We start from the raw sequence: 25,535 nt of genomic DNA on the forward strand, positions 1-25,535 counted from the left end.
GGCGATTTTAACGCCCACCATGCCGATTGGCTCGGCTCTGAAACCACCGATCACGTGGAAAGATCCTTTCACGACTTTGCTTTAGCCTACGACTTGACGCAAATGGTCCCTGTGATTACGCGAATACCAGATGTGGATGGTCATAAACCTTCTTTATTGGACCTTCTGCTGACTTCACATCCGGAGACCTACCAAGTCTCTGTTGACCCGCCATTGGGTTCATCAGATCATTGTGTAGTACGGAGCATTGTGCCGCTCACGCGCCCTTTACGGCCTAGCTTTGCGGGCTGTCGCCGTGTGTGGCACTATAAGTCAGCAGATTGGGACGGGATGCGGTCTTTTTTTGCGTCCTACCCTTGGGGGCCCATTTGCTTTTCGTTGAGTACTCCGGTTGCCGTCGCTGACTCTGTCGCTGATGTGGTCCTGCAGGGCATGGAACTTTTTATTCCATTCTCTGCGGTGCCAGTCGGTGGCAAGTCCCAGCCTTGGTTTAGGCGTTCGTGCAAAGAGGCTTTGCGCCGTAAGCGTGAATGCTTTAAAGCCTGGGCAGAAGCGGCGACATCCTGTGATGCGGCTATCGGCGAACGTAAAAAAGCATACAATTCAGCCTCTAGGTCCTTCAAACGGGAAATCGCTAAAGCAAAGTCAGAGCATATTGCCAGGTTTGGTGAGAAATTGGCCCACCTTCCTTCGGGAACTGGAGCCTTCTGGTCTCTTGCCAAAGCTGTCCAAGGGAATTTCTGTCAGCCCTCTATTCCACCACTGCATAGGGAGGATGACTCACTGGCCCATACTGCAAAAGAGAAGGCCGATCTTCTAGGCTGTCTCTTTGCGTCGAACTCAACTTTGGATGATCAGGGGAAGGAACCACCGACATTATTGCGGTGTGATACTACGATGCCTGAAGTTACATTCCGGCAACGTGCTATCCGTAAACATTTATTTTCCCTGGACATCCATAAGTCGAGCGGGCCTAATGGCATCCCCCAATTGTGCTGCGTACTTGTGCTCCTGAGTTGGCTCCGGTCCTAACGCGCCTTTTCCGGTACCTGTACTCCCTCAATACTGTTCCGAAGTGCTGGAAGACAGCTTTGATACATCCGATCCCTAAAAAAGGCGATCGCTCTGATCCGTCCAACTATCGCCCAATCGCAATAACCTCCTTGTTCTCCAAAATAATGGAAACCATTATTAACGGCCAGCTCTTGAGGTATCTAGAGGGCAGCCAGCTGATTAGCGATTCTCAGTACGGCTTTCGTCGTGGTCGCTCAGCTGGTGACCTCCTTGTATACCTTACACATAGGTGGGCAGAGGCAATTGAGTCCAAGGGGGAGGCGCTGGCGGTAAGTTTGGACATAGCGAAAGCCTTCGATCGGGTGTGGCACAGAGCACTGCTCTCGAAGCTTCCAGCCTATGGGCTCCCCGAGAAATTATGCAACTGGATTTCCAGCTTTCTCGCTGATCGGAGCATTAAGGTCGTCATCGACGGAGCATGCTCCGACCTTAAACCCGTCAATGCTGGTGTCCCACAAGGCTGTGTCCTATCCCCGACCCTGTTTATTCTGTATATCAATGATATGTTGCAACTTAGCAACATTCATTGCTATGCGGACGACAGCACTTGGGATACTTTTTATACAGGCCGGGCAGGTATTTCTCGGGCTGTTGTTGATGAGTGCCGGAACAAACTTGGGTCTGAAGTCGAAACTCTTTTACGTGGAGTCTCGGGCTGGGGTAGACTAAATCTAGTCCAATTTAACCCCAAGAAGACACAAGTCTGCGCGTTTTCCGCTAAAAAAACTCCCTTTGTCGCTACTCCCCTACTGTACTTTGAAGGCACTCTCCTTAAAGCCTCAGCTAACATCGGAATATTGGGCGTTGACATATCGAATAACGTCCAGTTTCGCGGTCATTTGGAAGGGATGGCTAAATGAGCCTCCAAAAAGCTTGGTGTGCTCAGCAAGGCGAGACGGTACTTAACTCCGGGCCACCGCTTGCAACTCTATAAAGCGCAAATTCGGCCCCACATGGAATACTGTTCTCACCTCTAGGCGGGAGCTCCCCAGTACCAGCTCCTTCCACTTGACCGTATTAAACGAAAAAAACTATTACATTTTACAGACGGGAGATAAGTCGCGAATTTAAATCTTATTATTTGTTTTGTATCTGGGATGGAAAAGCATTTGGGCAACCAGCCACTTTCGGGGGCAGCGAGCAGGGATTTGACCCATACTAGAATTCCCGCTACTCAGAGACTGGGTGGGCAATACTCACTTAAGCCATTTCGGATAGGTCCTAGATAGCCGGATTAGAGTGGTTCTGGGGTTTTTCTCGCAATCTAACAAGCTGACCTGAATATTACCCTAAATTATATACTAATTGAATAATGTAAAGATTTGTAGTTCAGTTAATAATTTAAGTTGAAATCATATTTGTTGGTTGTAATTTTAGTCCTTTAGTTGAAGCTGTCGAAACTTTATATTAAAAATTCCTTTCAATAGTCACTCGAAGTTGAAAACTAATATAACTTCTCTCGGAGTACATTATCAAATTATATTGACTGTAGATAATCGTTAAACTATATTCAGATTAGTATCATTTTTAGAAAATATTATCTAAATGATTTTTTTATGTCCGAAATCTGCCGACTTCACCTTGGGCTAAAATGAAATTTTATTGAACCATTGCAAGGGCGTTTTTTCCAGTTCCAATTGGAATTTTAACCCAGACAGGATACAATTCAACATGGCACTCAATCAATAAAGCGTTACTGCTAACTTAACCATTGCGAATTCTTTGCCATTTGTTTGGACTGAGACCTGCCCTTTAGTTTCATTTAAGTCAACTACTATAGCATGAACGGTACGTATATTCTACCTATCGTTGAGAGTTTAATTCACGCCAAGTAAGCCTTAAAAGATTGATCGAGAAAATAAATTAGAAATTTCACGCCTGAAGAGGCCGTTTATTGAAACCGAGCATTTAGACAATGATATCTTTATTTTTCTTTTCAACATTTTTTGCTCAAAGTAATCCCCAGCTTTTGAATATATACTAAGGGTTTGGAATGGACTTTTATTTATATTACTTTTATTCTAAAGCTAGTTGTTGTTTTTTTTTCTATTTGTGCCAATAATACTTGCTCATAAGGTTAAGAAACTATGACCAGCACGCATAGATCAATAAAATTGACGGCGTGTGTCAGGACTGTTACATTCGTGCATATAATGAAAAATGACACAGTAAGGAATCTGAAATCATCATTTCTTTGGTCCCATATCCGATTGATTTAGTCAATTATTATATAAATCTTATAATAACCGAATGGCACTAATTACGTGGGTCTTGGTATAAGATTCTACATTATCTTTTTATAACCAACTTTCTCCGACATGTAACGTCAATTTTGACTCCTTTAATAATGTATTTTTATTATTATATTTTAAGGTTATTTATTGTTTTTTACTTTATTAGCCCTAATTTATTTAGTGTTTAAGCAAGTTTATATTATTGTGAATAATAATAATAACAACGACAAACAATATTTTTAGTTCTAAGATATGTAGAAAGAAAATTGATAAATATAAACACGAACGCTTGAATTCCCAATACCCAATAGCGTTTTGACACAGATTGTGTATTTTGTATGTTGTACGACTAGTATCGTGTTCAATACCTAAGAATATTATATAATAATCAAAGTTCTCGTCTAGGCGCTCGCTCTTATGGCGAATATGAGGATATTACTTCGCTCAATGTGGCATTTGAAATACAAATTATTATAACATTTACAGTATTCTGTACTAAATTTATCTAGGAATTTGGGTTATACTTAAACAATAAGTAATTATTATACGACAGATACGAGTGGAACCGGATGAAGGAGGCCTATGTCCAACGGTGGATAAACCAAAACCAGATAACCAACTGATTATTTCTAAATGTCAAAATGTAAGGTTTACCTAATGTCAAAGGTTTTTTTCAATTTAAAATCAATGAAAATTTAAGTATTATATTTTTCTTTAAATAAAGGCTATTACTATTAATAAGTAATTATTAAACAACTACTACTACACTATATTAAAAAATTCAATGGCGCCTTACATACAACCTTTTCAGGTCTGGGCTTCAGATTTCTGTATGTTTCATAATCATTTGTTAATCTAATAGGCAAGTAGGTGATCCGCCATCTATGCCTGACGCACGCCGTCGACCTTATAGGTCTAAAGCAAGCCGGTTAAATCATTATGTTTTCCCTCACCGTTCGAGCGAATGTTAAATGCGCACATGGAAAGAAACTCCATTAGTGCACAGCCAGGAATCGAACCTACGACCAAGTATGAAAGGCGCATGCTGAAGCCACTAGGCCAACACTGCTACACTATATTATCCACTAAGCTAAATTTTAAACAACATGGATAAATATTAATTAATATTCGTCATCCATAACATAAACATTTCAAAGTTTTATGAAAAATTGTACCGTACTCCAATAAAAGAGTTAAAATTTTTAATATCACCTACAGCCATTACTGGCGGTATTAATATGAGCCATATTTTGCATAAAGTGCACTAAACAATGGCTGAAAGCTTTTAAAACTATTGTAAAAACTCCCACATACACTACACTGGAGCTTTTGAAAACAGGACATTTTTAAATTGCGCGCCCAATAAGTCGAATGAGCTTTTTTTGAATTTGAACTGCTTCTGAAGTTCTTAATTTGAATTGAAACAATGGATTTATTATATGACACCGAAACGATAAATGTGCCTTTCTCCCAATAGTGTTCCACATATGAAATAGCTTTTAAAAACTCTCTCAAAAAATAAAAATAAGACCAAATCATAGACAAATAATCTATACAATCATCTATCCGTAGGAAACATTAAAGCAATATATAGTGTATTAGAGAAAGTAAGATCTAATAAAATGTGTTAGCAACTTGTTAAGTGTCTTCGAATCAACCATTTGTATTGTCTATGTATATACAAAATACCATCCGTATCATCTCGACGTCCGTCGTTCCAGAACAGCCTTGTCATTCTGATAATCCGTGATTTCAACTCGCACCTCACTTGACTAACAGCTCCCTTCGTCACTCACTTTATTTTTGGAATCTCATGGTATTCTGTTAAGCAATTTCATTTTTCGTTTTTGCTAGTAAAGGGAGTTGATAGCTGAATTACTGAGTTGTCTATGAGTATCGTGACATATTATTTATAAAAAGAGTTAATTGTCAAAAATTTCATCTTATAAACAAAATATTTTTTTCATAACAATATAAAATTATAATCATTTATGTACTTATTATATACCTAATTTATCTGATCCTTTTCAAAATTCCGATCCAATTTCCAAACCAATAAAATAAATCTAATAACACACTTCATAACTTTTTTGCATGGCTGACGCACAAACCGTGCAGGCCAAGAAAGGAAAAAAAAAAAAAAAAACAAACAAAATATTTGAAATATTTTATTTGACGAAATTAAGATTAATAATTCAAACATCTTATGGGGACCTAGTTTAATTCAACGTAGATAAAAAACACTTTGCTTAATGAAGTGTGAATATAAAAAAAAGTCTTGCCAATAATAATCTATAATGGCTATTGTGAAGATAATATTGATATTGACCGTACAACCCATGTGGCAAAGTGGGTACTTAAAAAAGGTAAGTAAGAAGTTTATCTATTAGTATATCTTAGGTTACGTATTTGGTTAATATTTACTATAACCCGAACACTGTCAAGCCGTGGTGTTTGTGAGGGACAGAGTACCGACAACTTAGAAATATTAATTATGTTTCCCACGAGAATGTAAGTGCGTGCTCATATATCACCATGCCTCCTGCTGATGTCATGTGGTTGGTTGTTGCAGCTCCTTACAAACGTTGTGTAATATAAAAAAAAATTGCGATTAAAAAGAGTGTCGGAGAGTTTATTGCCAGTTCTTCTCTTCCGTTCTACCATTGATTAACTTAGACTTTGGGAAAGGTGAGTATCAATGTTCTCATAAAATATTTTGTTAGAGTAATTAAAAACTTCTATTGCAACCTTTTTAAGTTATTCAGAGGCTAAACACAAAAATTCTATTAAAAAACTATCATAGTAAAAAATAGGAAAAAGCAGTGTCCAAAAAGAAGTTAACAATGTTTGTTTGATAACAAATTTAAGTCAGTTATTAATTCATTGTTAAGAATAATTAAAATATATTTTAAGGTTTCCTAACTTCAAAAAAAGTATTGATTTAAATTGATGAATTAAAATTTAATTTAATTGTTTTGAATACAAGAATAATAATAATGTTAGGTATGTGGGATAAAGCCTTCAATTGCTCAAATTCATACCATTCAAGTGATCAACATTATATAAATGTAAAAGCAATAAATATTTAAGAGATTTGCTGAGAGTTATTGCTGCTGTTTAGCACTTGACATACTATTTCTGGGTCTTAGCCATTTGTTTCATTAATAAATATTTTTTTTGAATGAACTTTGATTTAAATTTTTGGTTCTTGTAAATCAAAGACTGTGTGTGAAATAATTGAGCCTTGTTACCATAAAACTTTAAATATTTGGCTTATTTATTATTATAAAAAATGGTTTAAAGGTATTTTTACTTAGAAATACAAATGTATTGCATATAGTTTTTTAAACTTATACTAACATACTGCACTACACTTAAGTTTATCCTAATCAAACTAGTTAAATGTATGTCGTTCAAGTTTTTGTATTTTTTATTTTTTTTAATAATTTTCTTAACTTCACAATAATTAAATTTGATATGCAATATTATTGAGTTAATACAAATACGACCTACCATATATCACTATTTACAATTTAAACAGATAACCATTGTATTACAGCCATCAGCGGTAGTCGTCAAGAACGGGGAACAAAATAACCGGTGAAAAAATTGTAATACTGCGTTTAAGATAATTGTTTACTTCATGATATTTTTTTGTATTTTATAATATTTTTATATTATTAAAATGATTAATTAAATATACTATTATATTATATTATATTTAATGACTCCCTACCAAACGTAGTAACCAAGTTAAAAACATGGCTAACTACTTTGTAGGTTAATAAAAGAACAATATAATAATTTACACATTTAATTTAATTATCATAATAAACTTTTAACACACTAAAAAATGACTTTCAGTAATATATACTTAATCTTAAGTATAATAAAAACTAATTCAAACCCAGCCCCAAATAAAGCTTTCTTAGACTATCATGCATGTGCTGATGCTATTTCATACTTGTAAAAAGCAGAAAAATGTTTTTATCCAAAACCTTAATGTTATATTAATATTTATAAAAATATAAGAACTGAAATTGGGCTGTGATATCATTTATTATAAATTGATTTTTTTATTTAGTATACCTACTTACAAATTAGTAGTTACTAGTATACTTATATTTCTGTAAGTTTTCTGCTCGACTTATCTCTGCTGGAGACAAGATATGATCAATACTGCATCGAAAAATTGGTTCTGAGATAAAAAAAAATTATTGCTAAAATAATCAAAATGTTTTCCTCATCCTCATCATCTATTTACTTGACTCTTCGTTCATCTCAGCAGCTCATAAAGCAGCTAATGTTCTAGGTTTCGTCAATATCATATAATTTCTTGGGTATGGAAAAGCTTACGCCAAGAAACCAATAGGTCGTTGCGTGCCTACATTTTCTTCGCCATCTATAGATATTTAAAGTATTAAGTATTTTTTAAGAGTTTACATAATTTATTTTTTGAAATAGTTTTATATTGAAAACGGGTCTTCTATAACAACAAAATTCTATTTTACTAAGCTTAATACTTATAGATATATTTTTTTCGTAAAAAATGCAGTAATTGTAAATTTACCCCAAAATCTATATAGATTGTCCTATGTTAGAATTTTTTTAATGAAACAACTTTTAACTTCGCTAAAATGGCTGACTACCAATCACGATCTCACCGAGGAAAAAGCAATTTTATTTTGACGTAAAAAATCGACTTTACTGCTGATTTAAATTCACATGAGATGTCAAATGCCATTAAAAGAATGCCAAAAATTCTAATTTTGAGCGTAAGTGTTTTGAGTGTCGAACACCACCGTCACGAGTGATTTGAGAGCGGAATCCGCTGTGAGAATTTGAAGAGTGAGTAACAGAATCGCAATTTTTGGCCTTTTAGGTTTCTACCTACAAGCTGACCACTGAAGTATCTAGTAAAAGAGCGTTACAATGTTTAGAAACGCACTTGGTAGCCTTCTGTGTCTATGGGCGGCGGTATCACTTAAGATCAGGTGAGCCTCCTGATACATAAATAAATTGTCAATAATAACTTTTCAAATTTATAGAAAGTTTACCAATTTTAGTGCTAGCGTTAAAGTTAAGCGTGTGACTCTCAACCCTGAGATTTTTTCAGCCGGCCTTTTTAGAATTTCAGCCGGCCTTTCGGCCTTTATTAACAGTTCGTACACGAAAACCGGAATGTATCTTTAAATGGACAATGAATACAGATAGAATACTTGGTACCATATTTCGAGGCATAAATTTAAAAATATTAAGTAATTATGGGGATTGGGCGAGTGTTGGCCTTGTGGCTACAGCGTGCGACTCTCATCCCTGAGGACGTAGGTTCGATCCCCGGAAGTGCACCAATGGATTTTTCTATGTGCGCATTTAACATTCGTTCGACAATTAAACATGTGGATAATGGGACAACATTTTAATTTGTAATTAATTATCACATTATTCGTTTTGCCGCACATAATTTATACGCTTGTAAATTGTTAGTAAACGTTCGTGGCTGAATTTACACTGAAATTTACATATGAAAGCCTTTTGATTGCAAATTCGAATTTGTAGTTTCAATGTTTTGTGCCGTGTGATTTGGGTCAAAATTGATATGTTCAAAATTCTAAGAGCCTCTAGCTCTCTCTAAGAGAGATTGTACTCGAAGATTGCTATAAAATGGGGCGGGCTTCTTTGTCTGTATTGTTGACTTAAATAATGCAAAAAATCTTTTTCTATACAAATACTATGAGAAATTTAACGGACAATTATTTTATGAACTAAGGATATGTAGGGTTGACTTTCAGTTTAGTAGGGATTCAAGTGAATTGCTGTTAATATGCATATTTAAAAAGTAAATTCAAAGGATGTTTTGAAAATTATTGTCCAATTTAACACTGTTTTAAGGATTATTGTGTTACTAACAAAATAATCCTTAGTCTCAGAATTGCATTGACAATTTGTCAATTTGACAATTGACATGCAGTTTTCATTATATAACCAGTGCTATATGTCATATTGATGTACAGCAGGGGAAACAATAAGTTAAACATTTAGAGAATTTTGATGTCTACTCCAATGTTCAGAGAGAAATACCTTGGAAGCTTGATAAACACCTTCGGTTTAACTGAATTTCTTGTCAATTTATCTTGTTTAAACTTTAACAGTCTTGCATACGTAACTCGAAGGAACTCGGCGAACGCATTAATACATGTTCCCAGACATTGTTTTATGATTGTTTTTGCTCAGGCTTGTATTTTTGTTTTAGTAAATAAAATTGGTGTCACGTAATTGACGAAATAAAATATTAATATTTAATTCTTATATACAATATGATATTTACGTATATATAGCAAAGACCAACGCGTCGTTTATGTTAGTCATCAAATATATTTACTTAGGAATCAAAACAGATACACCTCTATAAGAAAAAAGAACATAAAATAAACACAGAGTTGGATTTTTATTATTATTACCAAGATAATTAATGTATTATTATATGCAGGATATGAAGATCATTTTTAAATGCCTATGATATTTTTTAGGGCCTTGTGTTGATTGAATATATTGATTACAATTTTAACGAAAACACATTTTCACCGGATTGAAGCTATGTATTATAAACTCAAATAAATAGTACTTAGATAAAAATAAAATCCGCGAAAATAGAGGACCACTGCATGCCTCAATTCATTTTAATCAGAATCTAAATTCGATTCGACTAATTTTGACGCGGACGCGTGATTTTTTTTTCACAATTTGTTCAAATCTTCAATCATCCAAATCGAGAGCGAAGCTAGGCTAGAACCTACAAAAAAAAAATACGTTGATTTGATAACTCCTTTTATTATTTTAAAGTCGGCAAATATGCTAATTAATCTTTAATGAAGATACGTGGAAGAAACAACTTTGGATAATTAAAGTTATTTATAATCTAAGTAATTATCTATAAAGCAGAAAATACTAACTTAATAACTGTTTGTTTGGAAAACTCATCCCAAAGTTCGAATGAGTTCATTTCCATTTTGCTTGAAATAGTCGTTGGGAAATAAGTGCATTTTGAATTATTGTTTCAGAACAGCTTGAATGGAAAGTTAAATGAAGATGAAAAATCTTTCATTCATTTGGATTTCATACATTACCGCACTCCCCATTACGAAATGTCGAATTGTGGCAATAGACAGACCTAATTCTTATGTAAACAATTTTTATTCGACCTGTAGGCTTTGGAATTTTTGTTAGCTAAGCATTTAATTTCGTGATTAGAAAACTAGGCCAGCATTGTAATTTAAGTATGCTAAGACAAATAATATATAACACTAAATAATATTAAATAATAATAAAGATTTTGTAAGTGGCTTTATTTTCGATTATATTTTCGTTCTATCACAGACACTGTCTTCATGGAAATCACAGAGTCTCACGGGAACGGAACTTTCTATAGAATAAAGAGTATATTCTTCCAGATCATTCTTATAAATTTTATTATGATATAAATACAATAATTGAAGAACCACATTTCTTTATACATATAAAAGTAATCTAATCTAACCTGAGGAAATTAAAATAATAAGTGTCAGCAACGTTACAAGATGTAGTTTTCTCAATGCGCAAATGTCACAAGTCATCCCGCAATACTCAATATTGAAGCTAGGGTCACAATTCGCCATTGCTCCTTCCACTCTCCAATTATCTATTACACAAAGATTGTCGGTGCATGCCGTTATGTCCACGTAACTGCAGTATCTTTTGTCTCCTCCTGAAATTTCTCCATTATATACATATTCATATTGTGAAGAAAGTCTATTCGTCTACCGTTGGGATTCCCCTCCAGGAACTTTTCGAGTTGCCGTCTCCACCGATTGACATCGCAATTCCAAACACAGACAGACAGACACAGAACCGAATCTTTAGAATCTTTATACTTGTCAAAATACCAACTTCCGAAATTGCCCATGCTTAAAAATATACTGTTCTTAAGATCGTCATAATTTTGAAGTTCAGTCATTCACTGGAACATCCTAAACCTAATAAATATAGAAAACAAAATGTATTAGACACAATTTTTTTTTTGTAAGAATGGCCTTTTTTATTGATATGTTTTACTAGTTTTAATGTTAGGAAACGCTTCATAAAACTTATCTAGAACTTAAAATTGAACGTGAACGTAAAAGAAATTTCGACCACTTCTCTCGCCTTGAGTAGAAATATATTATGATAAAACATTTCCATTCTAAATGATGCATAGACGCTTTGATCGCTGAAAAGAAATTTTGCTTAAATTTCAGTCTAGTCTCTCTAAATTTGTTCCAAGAAATCGATTTCATATCGTTAGATTTCATAAATCTACAATAGTTATATGTAGATTAACCATATTACCATCTTATAATGGTGTAGGTGATTAGTACGTGTCGTCATGAAACAATAATTCGTTCTGAAAAGAACAGTTAATTGCGTTACCGTTAGGACAACTTTTTGCCGCGCCTCGATTTTATTGTCTACGCACCCTTCGCATCTTGGTACCACATGTTTACCACTAGTGGCCAGGTAGGATAATTTTTGTATATAAATCTACAGTTTTTAAAAATTAAACACATTCCACATTCCATCTTCACCTCTTCTCAACGAATTATTAGGAAGTTTTATTTTAACCAAATAAGGACCAATCAACCTAAAGCAAAACTACCCTAAAGTGGTGAAACCAAAACCACAAACCGTAGAAGAACTACGACGTTTTCTCGGTATGATAAACTTTTACCGTGAAAATATCAAAGATGCCGCCACCATACAAGCGCCGTTAAATACCTACCTGCACAACGTCAAGAAGCGTGACAAAACTAAGATCGACTGGACCACTGAATCAACGCAAGCTTATGAAGCATGTAAAGAGAGCATAAAAAACGCCGCTTTACTTGCTCATCCGTCTCACCAGGCGACACTTGCTATATTCAGCGACGCTAGCGACAAAACAGCTGGTGCCGCACTCAACCAATTTATCAACAACTCATGGCAACCACTCGGCTATTTCTCGAAGAAATTCACCGACACACAGACTCGCTACAGTACCTACGATCGAGAGCTACTCGCCATCTACATGGCTGTCAAACATTTCCGCAAAATGTTCGAGGGACGAGAAATAATAATATTCACCGACCACAAGCCGCTAACTTTCGCTTACACAAAAACAATTACCTAACCGTGAAATGAATATCTCTATCGACAGACTCAAACCTGCCTACACTATCACCGAGCAAGATGTGCCTACTGATACAACAACGAGTACCTGCAACAAGCAAAACACATCAAGTGCGAGCGAACTACATGAACCATCAAATAGCCTGAAACATCAAAATGACAACAACCTGAAACAACAAGACACTGGGAACACCTCAATACCTACAAGAACAACTCGCCGAGGCCGCGTTATACGCCTGCCGGTACGCTTCGCTAGAGGGGGAATCCTGTAGGTGATTAGTACGTGTCGTCATGAAACAATAATTCGTTCTGAAAAGAACAGTTAATTGCGTTACCGTTAGGACAACTTTTTGCCGCGCCTCGATTTTATTGTCTACGCACCCTTCGCATCTTGGTACCACATGTTTACCACTAGTGGCCAGGTAGGATAATTTTTGTATATAAATCTACAGTTTTTAAAAATTAAACACATTCCACATTCCATCTTCACCTCTTCTCAACGAATTATTAGGAAGTTTTATTTTAACCAAATAAGGACCAATCAACCTAAAGCAAAACTACCCTAAAATGGTTTGTTTATAAGATTTATTCACACCCCAATGAACAATTGCGTCTTATTGTAAGTAGTTATTAGGTTTCCCCCCTTGATTAGATAACTGTTTTATTTATTTATATAATATGTTGGAGAGTTAGAGATAAGACGAAAGGAATGACTAAATGAATACTATTATAGTTATAATAGAAATATTTCAAAATATAAAATAATTTACCTAATAAAATAATATTTACATAGTCAATAATTGTAAAATGGTTGGCACTTGGCTTTTGCCAAACTGGCTTGGTTTATAATTAAGTATTTATCTATGTGATGTAGTAATTGATAAATCTTCTTTAGATTGTAATTTATTTAAAATAAAAAGCCTTTTGTTTTTTGGAAAATAAAAGTCAGCTTAATCACATTATAATTTTTAGAGCAGTGTTGGGCTAGTGGCTTCAGCGATTCTAGAATCTTCTTGAACTGTGACGGAAAACATGGTAAGAAAACCGGCTTGACCCAGAAAGTCGAAGGCGAGCGTCAGGCATAGAAGGCTGATCATCCACTTGCCTATTTAACTAATTAGAGATAATGAAACAGATACAGAAATCTGAGGCTCAGACCTAAAGAGGTTGTAGCGCCATTTATTGATTTTTTAAAAACTAAATATAAACTTAAACCTTATTAAGAGCATGATAAACAAATTCACGGTAAGTTGGAAGATTGTTGTAAAATATATCAATATTATCATCAATGTTAGTAATGAAATTGTTAGAGCGAGATATCCTATTCACTGGAGCATTAAAAGTAGAAGATTTGTCCGTGCTAAGTCGGAATCATATAAGTCCATGTTCTTATAAAACTGAAAGTGTTTCACGCATAAGCCGATCAAGCTCATTGGTATTTTAAGTAGTTATCCAGCTCAATACGGACAGTCTTTTATTAAGGCTATGCCCCCAAGCGCTTGAATATTGGAATCCAACAATGCCTTTCCACATTCACGTTTGCCGTATTACCATATAATGGAGTTTTAGTACTGCTTATATGCTAAGACCTTTCTATTGTGCCAATTTTATCTCTCTTATACACTCATATACCATCTTTCTTTGTTTATAGAGGTCTTCGTGAAGATTAATTTATCCACGGCCAACGACTTTGTGTTGTTTCTAAGATACGTTTATTTTAGATCTACACTAATGCTGTTGTAAATAAGTTGACGGTTAGAAAAATAAATGATTACGAAATAGATACAGGAATCTGAGGCCCAGACCTAAAATACTGTGGGGACATTATTTAATACATTCGTGTTATAAAGTTATTAACCCGTTTCAAAAGAAGGTTATATATCTATAGTAGACTTGAATGAAAGTAATAATTTTAAAATTAGAATATTTTCAACAACTCTCAAGGCTCACCTAATTTTTTTTTTAATTTCTTAATCGTCGCAAGGCTTAGGGTGCGGGATTTTATTTTAGACACATTTTTTCTAGAGAAGGGAGAGTATTGGCGTAGTCTCTTCTCCAATAATATCCCTAATATATATATTTATATTCCTATATATTCATAGGCAAGTGAGAGCTGCCGTCTCCCGAGTCCCGTCCTTACGCATTTGTTGAGTGAGTGATGTTTTAAACAGTACTGGCTACACTTAAGAAAAAAGAAAAAAGTTGCACATAATAGGCCTCAATTATAGATCGGTTTTTCAGATTTCCATCTCCGAAACCACCAGGTTCCACGCATTTGAAGGAGACATAGATAACACAGGCAATTGACGTTTTATTAACAATGAACATGGTAAAATTCTTGGAAGGAAGTTGTTAAAATTATATAATGAAAGTTCCGTTGAAACGGCGCTCGCTAATTATTATAAACAACAAAGTATTGCGAGCAAAGTTTTTCAGGATCAAAGTTAATTATGAATCCAATAGAATTAAGGTAAAGAGGCTTATCTTGGTAACTTCAAGGCTCTTTAACAAAAATAATAATAATTACGCGCCACAACCTTTCATAGGGCGATAATAGCATTATGACTTAAGCTGGTATATTTATCTTACAAAGTACTCCAATCAACTTACCGCTGATAATTTACACAGATAAACTAATGTCATTTTGACTTTGACAATCAGGTTAATTATATGCAAACTTTAATTAATAAGCTTTCATCGTTGTTATACTCATATAGTTAATATATGACTATGACTAAATGGTGGTTTAGTTATGAGGAAGGTACATTACAAATATACGAATTTCCACAAATATTTAAACCCAGTTCAAAATGAATTAATTTAATTATTACTGATTACTACCGGAACCCCAGAGCTGGTGCTTTTGGTAAGCGTTGATTGACAGGGAGCAAACTTTTTAAACTTGGTTTGATTTTCTATTTATTAGTTATTATATCTTTCTCATGTTGATATTAAGTCGATTCTGAATCTTAAAGCATTTCCTTAATCAATATAGGTTAATATATCATGCATCAATAAACTTTATAAGCAAATAACTACGACGCGGCGTTAGATTCATATATTTCATTGAACAATTAATGTGGTGAACGTATCGTATTACACAATACTCTCTGTAGGACTATTTCACTGGTTATATAAAATATTATTAATCTGAAGAATGTTTTGTTTATCTTGATAAACTCGCTCATGTCAGGATTAAAAATTAAAAAGATTTTTGACGCGTAACACATATATATGCATATTATTATACGGGTGAAACTGCAAAGGACTTATGGGTGACTTTGTCTTATAGTAATGCAATGATTTAGATTATTATTACGAGGTATTTATCACCAGTTAGAGCAGTGTTGGCCTAGTGGCTTCAGCGTGCGACTCTTATCCTTGAGATTCGTAGGTTGATCGATGCCCAGCTGTGTCAATGGACTTTCTGTCTATGTGCGCATATTACCATTCGCAGTGCGAATAATAGTTGAAAGAAAACATTGCAAAATAACCTTGCTTTAATCCAAAAAGTCGACGATATGTGTCAAACACAGGATGATCACCTATTAGATTGATATATACATCTGACGTTTAGACCTAAAATTTTTGTAGTGCCTCTGTTTTTTTATTTATTATTATGTATCAACATTAGAGAAGGGTTGAATTAAGCGTGCAATCTTTATCCCTGAGGTCGTGCGTTCTTATTGTTGTGCACCAATGGAGTTTTCTGTTTATGAGCGCGATTAGCACCGGGTTTGCATCGGAATTGTGAGGAAAGCGGCATGTCTCAAAGCCAAAAAATGGACTTCATATGTCAGTCACAGAAGTCTGAACACCTACTAAACTAAATATAAATGATCAATGGAACGGACGCGATCTGAGGCGAAGACCCATTGTTGGTTCTTGCGCCACTGGATTATAATTTTATTATACATAAATAATTTCCCTGGTACTACAAAACCGGTATCGGGTATACGTTTTGTCTACGTGGACGTTTTCCTTAACAAAGCCAGACCAAAATGAAGCTATAAATACATCGTATCGATTACTAGCTAAAAGCCAAAGCTAAATTCGTGCAGACAAGTGACGCGAATGTGTTGAGAATCGTTTAAAAAGTAAAAATCAATTCAACCACGCAAATAACCTCCCTGTTGACACAGTTGCAGTGGACTTGATTGGAGCTTTATGTTTACGTGGCTAACCGTATACTGGCGAAATTTGTTGATTGGATAACTGTGTATTCGTAATTTATATTAGTCAGGGCGAAATAGTCTTATTATAATAATAATTAATTGCAAAAATACGGTACAAAAAGGTGGTACAATAGTAATTATTCTGCCATACAATGGCGTGCAAATTTGTCTTTGAAGGAGTTTTACATTTTACATTATTAGTCATCTAGGTTTATGGACGAAGATTCTTGGTCTTTGGCCTCTGAAATAAATTCAAGACTAACCAGTGAAATACCTAACATGATAAATATCCAACTCAAAGTTAGGTAAAAGCTTTGAGGTCACATAAAGAATAATTCTTATGTAATAACTTATTACGTTACCTCTGATCTCATTGCCGTCATTGTATCGATCTTAAATGTATTTAATTTACTTGCAATTTTCCACTGAAAATAGCTATAAAGTAATGTTTAATACCACATCCACTCAGACGAGCATCCGACAATATTAGCACTCCTTTGACCTCTTTAAACTTAGCTTTTGAAAATAGAGAATATGAAACTTCACGTATAATTGAATTGAATATTATTTTCGTATAGCCATTATTCGGAACAGAACAGAATAATAAAATGTATGGATATTTTATTAGAATAAATATAAGAATTTTTATTACTTGTTTTTGTCTATCATTTACAAAAATACTTTAATACTTAATGTTTTGTGACAATATTCGCTGCTGTGACACGACAAGAAGGCTGCAGGCGTTATGGTATAAATATGTTTTAATGCATTTTTGAACTCGGGTTAACTTTGTATAGATATCTTCATGGGTAACAGGAGTTCGAATACTGGTAATTACAACTTTTATTTAAACAGTTACAATTAAAATAATTATTTACTTTTCTTCAACGAAAACGAAATTAGACAAGTTAGATTTGACTTCGTGTTTTCTGTATCGAGGAATTTATATTGTGTTTTGAAATAGTGTAGTCCAATGTAATTATAGTGATGGATCAATACATCTTTATTGTTCAAACATCACAAACTTAGATTAAATGGAAATTAAAGGAAGTGTGTCTGTGACAAATTTGTCCGCTTTTACGCTCTTTTTGTATGGTCTCAATTGAGAATTTTATATTAATAAATTAAGTAGCGAAACTTAGTAACAATAAACAAGTTAAACTACTACTACTAAACGCTTGTGGCGGCGTCAGCGTTGTCTATCTGATAGAGGACTAATCTTTGTTTTTATTGTATTTTATTATTATGATTAATTACTTAATATGTGGAACATGGTGTAATGGTTGCAGCTCCTTACAAACGTGGTGTAAAACAAAAACTTGGCGATTAAAAAAAGTGGCGGAGACTTTATTGACAATTCTTCTCTTCCGTTCTAAGTCCTTGATTTGGTAACTGGCAGTAACTTTAAAATTAGAAACATTTCATATTTTTAGACGTATTTTATATACATTTCTGTTTTCGACGTTCATAAGTGTACATTGTGTTACCTATATGAATAAATGATTTTGAATTGAATTGACTTATTGTTACCTAAGTTTCATTTCATTACCACGCGTCGGAAAGTGAAATAATATTGAGGTTTTGGCAGGTTTTCGGTGATATTTTTCATATATTTTATCTCGTCCATCAATCTCTATCTGAACGGCGCCTTTTGGTCTCCCACGACATAAATGGTTTTACGATTAATTGTTTTTTTATACCTAGTAATATTTTTTTGGATATTCTGGTGAAACACTATGTACATTTATAACCTACTTTATTAGCTAATTTGAAAAATAACTGGTAACAATAACGTTACACAAACTGTGCAAAGTTTTTTAATTAGCTAGTATTATGAATACGTACATTTATTGTTTTCTATTGTTACACTCAACAACTATTAAATGTTAAATCCTCTGTAAGTAACATTAATATTCTATTACGTATTTATACCAGTATCAATATCAGTTAAAGAGCGTAACACAGGTGTTGTGTGTAAAACCCTAAATTTTCAACGAAGGAAAACTTCGTGAACTGCAACTAGTCGATGGCTGATAAATAAAATTATTAACGAAACTGATATAGCAATATCAACAACTGCCACATAGGTAATCATAATCATATAAGATTTAACGGCGAAAGAAAGAACGCAAACCTAATCCAAAAATAAACTTTTCGCTTATTTTTTTCTTATCCTACATTTTATATATAGCAGCTTACGTAAGGTAGAAATCGAAAGAGGAAAGAATGTAATTAACGACTTGCTTTTGCAGCAACTTTGTTCGCGTTGAAAAATGTCTGTGGTACACATTTTCCGGATTTGTTTCAGACTGCCAATCTGTTCCTTATCTTGTTAATTGCCAATTGCCAACTGTCAAAATAAATTTAAGGTTGAATATATACTTTTCCTGTCCCTAATAGCAGCCTGCCTCCCTAAGAGTAGTGATGGCCTAGTGGCTTCACCGTGCGACTCTCATCCCTAAAGTGGTAGGTTCGATCCCCGGCTGTGCACCAATGGATTTTCTTTCTATGTGCGCATTTAACATTAGCTCGAACGGTGAAGGAAAACATCGTTAGGAAACCGGCTTGCCTTAGACCCAAAAAGTCGACGGTGTGTGTCAGGCACAGAAGGCTGATCTACTTGCCTATTCAATTCACAAACGATCATGAAACAGATACAGAAATCTGAGGCCCAGACCTAAAAGGTTGTAGCGCCATTGATTTATTGTAATAGCAGCCTGCACTTCCTTACATCTGGACATTCAAAAATATTATTCAAATAATACATCCGATTATCAGGAAATGTTCTTATCGAGTGAATTGTCCGTTGATTTTTATTATTGCTTTGGGTAATAATGGAGATTCCTTACTTTTAAGATTCATTTATTTCGATAAGATTTCTTTTGTTCTTTATTATTTAATTGCTACATAATTTAGAGTCATTACTTAACGAATATAAGTACCATTATTGTTACGACCAATCAGATCCGAGTAAATGCCTCGAGCGGGGTAAAGACGCCTTTTTGACTTTCAGGGGACGCAGGGTTGGTAGTCGTGAAACGTTAACTAAACTCGCTAATGACGATGTCCATATGGATGGAGTGAAGATAACTGTCCGATATATATGTATATAATACACTAGCTGCCACGGCGAACTTCGTTTCTCCTTAATGTGGTTTTAGTTAGCCTTAATACCGTGACACGAAAGAATAATTTCACTGTATTATCATCACTAATTTGAATTTGATTTTACACTTCGGTCTAAGTAACACGTGGTTGGCTATGCTAACACCAAAAATTAAACTCTTACAGACTTTACGAGAAACACATGTACACTAGCGCACCAAGCGTTTTAGGGGTAAACTACTTTTTAGCGGAAACGGTTTGAATTTAATAGAGATCTTATAATATTAAAAAGAGAAGTTACTTTGGCGAGTTTCACCAGCTAATTTTAACGATATCGATATTTGTCTGTTGTTCCTATTTTAACAAAAATAGCCAGCAACACGAAGTTATCGTTAAAGTTAGATGTTGCAACTCGCATAAGTAACTTCTAGATTCACCTAGCAGAAAGCCAATACGGCTGTATTCTCTACCTACGTTGAACCTCATATTTTCAAAATAAAACACTATTTACGCATCATATTTTTATTTTTTGTGCTTATGGCTAGTAAAATAAGCCTGGGCTTTTAATTTTACATTGTCATTATCATCATGGTATGTTATTTAATTGATTTGCACCAACTGAATATTAAAATATTAATAGTATTTTGGGTAAAACAATTGATCATGCTCTCTTAGTGTTTATCACATGCAAAAGGATAGGTAACAAAACTCTTACATAGTAATTCTGTTTGTTCTCTGATTTTACAATTCTTTAAATCGTTTTGAAGAAATTTTGGGGTTATATTTTGTATCTCTTCGAAACACTTTACTACACTGTTGGAGGGGTAGCAAAATGCTCTTGTAGTCTTGTAATATTCTTTGGCTTGTATTTAGGTACCTATTTGATTCATCTCACGTGATAATATTATTTCTTTACATTTTTTGCATCCTCTTACAACTTTTACCATACACTTTTTTAGGACCCAGCCACAGACATATTCATTCTGACTTCGACCACCCTCTACTGAACATTCACATTTCTAATAGTCCGGTATTAGAGATTACTTTTTTTGCCCTTTCCACTCTATCTTTATACTTTAGCTGTAGTTTTTTTGTTTTCTGTAATTTAGCTTTTAATGCCCTCACTTGTTTCTATGTACTCTTCACTTTAGCAATAGTATATTTCACTGATTTGTCTGTAAGAACAAAATTAATATCATCAGCAAATTACATCAAAAAACCTACCCTAACCTATCTACTACTAGGTACACACACACACACTGCTATCACAACTACTAAATACACAACTACTACAATAAGTTAATAACAATATATTTAAGTTTAAATTCAATTTCAATAAGTATTATTTACATTTGTATGGAACAAATTATTAAAGAATGTAAAACAAAATGTAGCTAGCAGTTTATTTTATTCTATAATTGGTTGCTTTGTTACCTTGATCCTTATTTTCTTTTGATGAAGAAGTCTGAGTGTCCAAACCCTTAGCAAAAACAGAAATGCTCTCGCCTGAAAAAAAAAATTATCGGCGATTCATACAGGGGTGAATCAGAGAGGTTTGAAATTAAAATGTTTAACATTACATTCCAGTTATGTATAACTGAATAATAACAGAAAGTATCAATATACCACTCCAACCTACTTAGTATTGTAGGAACTTTTAAATGTTAGTTTTAGAAAATAATATTACCTTCATCAGGAATATTTTTTGATGAATTTGAATCTGTTAAGGTCACTGGGGCTTCATTCATGCGTGGTACCCAATAATCGTGTTCCAGCACTACTGAAGTGCCAGCTGATGCAACAAAACCTGTAACAAAAGAAGTGACATGGTTTCATGAATACTTCATCAGTCTTTGTTGGTTGGTGCAGCGAGCAACAACTAAAGTTATATTGAAGTTTTGTATTTTATTTATGTGTTGGTAGGTACATCCAGAAACACATTAAGTTATATTGGAGTTTGTACTCATGTATGTGCATAAGTTTTTATACTTTCAGTGAGAATAAACAAATTGGGGCATGGTGGCAAGGTGTTGAAATGCATTGGCCCTGGAAAGTGTGCCTGTGTTTTTGGGGAGAAAATAGATATTTAAATGATAAATCTTAAAAAATTAAGAAAAGAGGACTTTTTTAAAGAAATCATTGGCCTGTTACAAAGCACCCTATGATGTTTCATTGAGGATGCATAGGCGATGAGCGTGTTAATTAACCTCCTTGTGATACAATGTAACTACAGCAATGTGCCTTCTATTAGAAACAGGCATTGTTAAAAAGAAGATTACTTACCTAAATCTGGACATCCAAGGAGGCAATATTTCTTTATATTGCGAGGTTTCTTCCCATCCATCGCCATAACCAAACAAAAATAAGAAACAACTAGTTTAACAAGAAAACTTAACAACAATGAACGCATCGAATAAATCTTAATAACAAAAAAGTATCAAACGTAACAAAAAAACAATAACTTACGTATTAATTTACTTCAATAAATTCGGAAAACGCAAGCGCAGAATCGCATGAGAGAAATTCAAGTAGTATTTACTATAAGTACCTAACGTATACTATATTTTGATTTTTTCTGCCCCTTTGACATCAGATGTCGCGACATTCCATACATTGCGCCCTTCTATTGAAATTCCGGCCTCTGGTCATGATATTGAATTGTAGCTTATATGACACGTTTGTCGAGTTACCATAGCAGTGCCATCTATTGATTACTTACTCAAACCAGTCGAAAAGTATTGACATCTGTTAGAATCTTTTGAAGTTAACAGATAATTTTTAAAATCGGTTAAGTAGTTAAGGAGTCCATCGCGGACAAACATCGTGACAGGAGATTTATATATATTAAGATTAAGGCAGTGATTCGAGATGAATTCGCGTGTTATACCATTTGGTCGTCTTGACTGATAATAGTTATTATTTCTTATAAAATGCTTCAATCATTTAATCATGCTTTATACGTATAAATAACCTTATAAAAATATATATTTATCACAATTAAAGTTTCCATTCTACGATCTTTTACGCCGTGAGCTCGTGTCTGAGCGTCGTAGTCAGCACGTTCAGCATCAGAAGCGGAGTGTTTGTTTCCACCAGTTTCTGTCCAGCGTTCTGTTGGGTCTGTTTTTCACTTAACCGGTCTTTTTCCTTCTATATTACTAACAACGATAAATTTCACCAAGTCATATTTTTGCCGCGCACCACCACTATGTGGAACCAGCTGCCCACTGAAGTATTTCCAAGCCAATTCGACTTAGGATCCTTCAAGAAAAGAGCGTACCAATTTTTGAAAGGCCGGCAACGCACTTGCGAGCCTTCTGGCAATGTGAGTATCCATGGGCGGCGGTATCGCTTCACATCGGGTGAGCCTCTTGCCCGTTTGCCTGGTATTACGTAAAAAAAAGTGTAAAAGTAGTTTTAATGTCGCAAGTTTTTAAACTCTTTGAATATTAATATAGATTTATATAATTCAGAGAATGCGTAGCGATAATAGAGTTTTTTTCACTTTCTGTTCCTTAAAATCATATGTATGAAATCTTATAAATCCAGTTAAAACTACCCATAACCGACTAGCAGGCGTATCGTATTGTAGAAAATTAAGTAAACATAATATTAATTATATCTATAATTATATAGCTAACTATATAAGCTATGATTATTGTATTGGCTAGATTGTAATTCATGTAAAAACTCACTCTCTTTCATAAAATTTATTGTAGAAAAAAAAGTTTTTCTCATATGACAAAATTACTACAGATTTTTTAATTTTTACCAAGCCCTGCCGTTACCTAATTTTGTATTTATTACGAGTCATATGTTAGTGTTTTATCAATAATTATTTTATTTGTACAAATTAAAGAGATAGCATCTCTATAAAAATGATAGGAATAAATATTCAGAAGGCCATTAAACAAATTGCTTTGTGAGCAAGTGTGAGGTGAGGGCGCTTAGACTTCGACCGGTTTAGAAGGACGTTTTTAGCATTCGCCCAGCTGTACAAGTGGGCTTAAAATGGCACTACAAATTTGGAACATAGTCAAAAATATTTTTTTTTAGTTCTCGCAGCTATATTAGACCTATTCTCACAGACCTAAGTTGCTTGTTTACCGTGTTTTTTAACTAACCGTGTTTTCTTTTTATTTAATATTATACATGTTGATGATGACAAACATACACCTCTTTTCGAAGACACTTCTTAAAACCACAGCCAACATCGGAATACTTGGCGTTGACATATAAAGTAATAACTTAACGTTAAGTTTCGCGGTCTTTTGAAGGTAAAGACTAAATTAGCCTCCAAAAAGATTGGTGTGCTCAGCCAGGCAAGACGTTACTTCACTCCACTCAAGAACTACAGTTCTCTGGGAGCTCCATTACCAGCTCCTATCACTTAACCATATTCAATGAATAGCTAATCGAAGGGGGTTTGAATCGTCAACCCCCTCGAATCTGAGGGGCTTGATCCCTTGGCAAAGAGATGTGGGGTCTCTCTGCATCTTCTACCGCGTTTAAAACGGACAGTGTTTAGAGAAATGGTTCCGATTATTAGCTGCAGCTAAGTTTCATCATCGGACGTCGAGGCAGAATACGAAATTTCACCCGTACCACCTCCACAACTGCGCGTTTGTTTAGGCAGTTTATACGAAACCTGCCCACTGAAGTATTTCTGATCAAAGTCGACTAGGGTACTTTCAGAATAGAGCGCACCAATTCTTGAAAAGTCTAAAACGATCTCGTTGGCTCCTGGCTTTGAGAGTGTCCATAGGCGGTGGTATCTCTTGACATCGGGTAAGCCTTCTCCCCGTTTGTATATGTTCTATAAAAAAAACAGTGCCGTTATCTGATATACAATTTCCATTATACCAGAAGATACTTGTGTTACTTACGAAATCTTATGAACAACATACTTAGAAGACTATGAATAATTTACTTACAAAATACTCGAATTTTATAATTTTTTCATAGATACATTATTAGGGATTAACCAAAATACTATATGAGTCCATAACATAATGAATACCTCATCTTGCTTAACTTTACTTTATGAGCGAGTGATAATTGCTAAAACAGAAAGAAAAATCCAGGACAATCAAAAAATTTAATAAATATTGTCTAAAGATCAATAATATTAAATCCAAAGCAGCATTTTAAGTACCATAGTTGAAACGGAGCTTGTAAAAACAGTGGCTGAATGAATGATTCATAAGGATCGTGAAGCGAGACTGGCTTGCACAAGATTTGAAATCCTCTTCCAGTGATAAAGTTATTAGCGAGGAACCATCCCATTTGCTCTTTCAAAGACTTTATGCCTTACAACCTTTATTCCAATCTTATTTATCTAAAGTAGGTACTAGTCTATTATTATATAAACACTGCGGATTTATTAAATACATATAATTAAGATTATATATTAGGCGAATTTTCTAAGTCAATTTAAAAATAATAATATTTAACCGAGATTTCTATGCTACGGTTGATGTATGAAATTTGTATCTGATCTGTCCAAATATCATATCATTATATATATATATATATATATATATATAATATTCTCGTGTCACAATGTTCGTTCCCATACTCCTCCGAAGAATACATAGAACCCTTAATTTTCACCCCTCTACTCTCAACTCCTATATTTCATTAATTAATTAGAAAATTATGACTCGACCTCTGAGGTATATAGATAAATATTCACAGATAAACCTAATAAGTTTTCCGGAAAACCGAACAGTCTCTGGGGTAGCCTAGCAAAATGTTCCATGTTTGT

General features: G+C 34.3%; 1 protein-coding gene and 1 long non-coding RNA gene across 2 annotated transcripts; one reads left to right on the forward strand and one right to left on the reverse strand.

Annotated features, from left to right (window-relative positions):
- Positions 1-5,471: 5,471 nt before the first annotated feature.
- Positions 5,472-7,215, forward strand: LOC123712054. The gene is made up of 3 exons (XR_006754039.1): positions 5,472-5,674; positions 5,881-5,996; positions 6,868-7,215. It is a non-coding gene; the product is annotated as an uncharacterized LOC123712054 (long non-coding RNA).
- A 12,932-nt stretch (positions 7,216-20,147) lies between these two features.
- On the reverse strand, positions 20,148-22,196 carry LOC123711961. Its single transcript, XM_045664838.1, has 4 exons — positions 22,052-22,196; positions 21,456-21,575; positions 21,203-21,274; positions 20,148-20,943 (listed from the first exon to the last, which is right to left on the reverse strand). The coding sequence occupies exons 1-4, from the start codon at positions 22,176-22,178 to the stop codon at positions 20,900-20,902; spliced, it is 363 nt and encodes a 120-aa protein (XP_045520794.1). The 5' UTR covers positions 22,179-22,196; the 3' UTR covers positions 20,148-20,899.
- Positions 22,197-25,535: the final 3,339 nt, after the last annotated feature.

Source organism: Pieris brassicae, chromosome 7 (assembly GCF_905147105.1).
Source record: "Pieris brassicae chromosome 7, ilPieBrab1.1, whole genome shotgun sequence".
Taxonomy (NCBI): Eukaryota; Metazoa; Arthropoda; class Insecta; order Lepidoptera; family Pieridae; genus Pieris; species Pieris brassicae.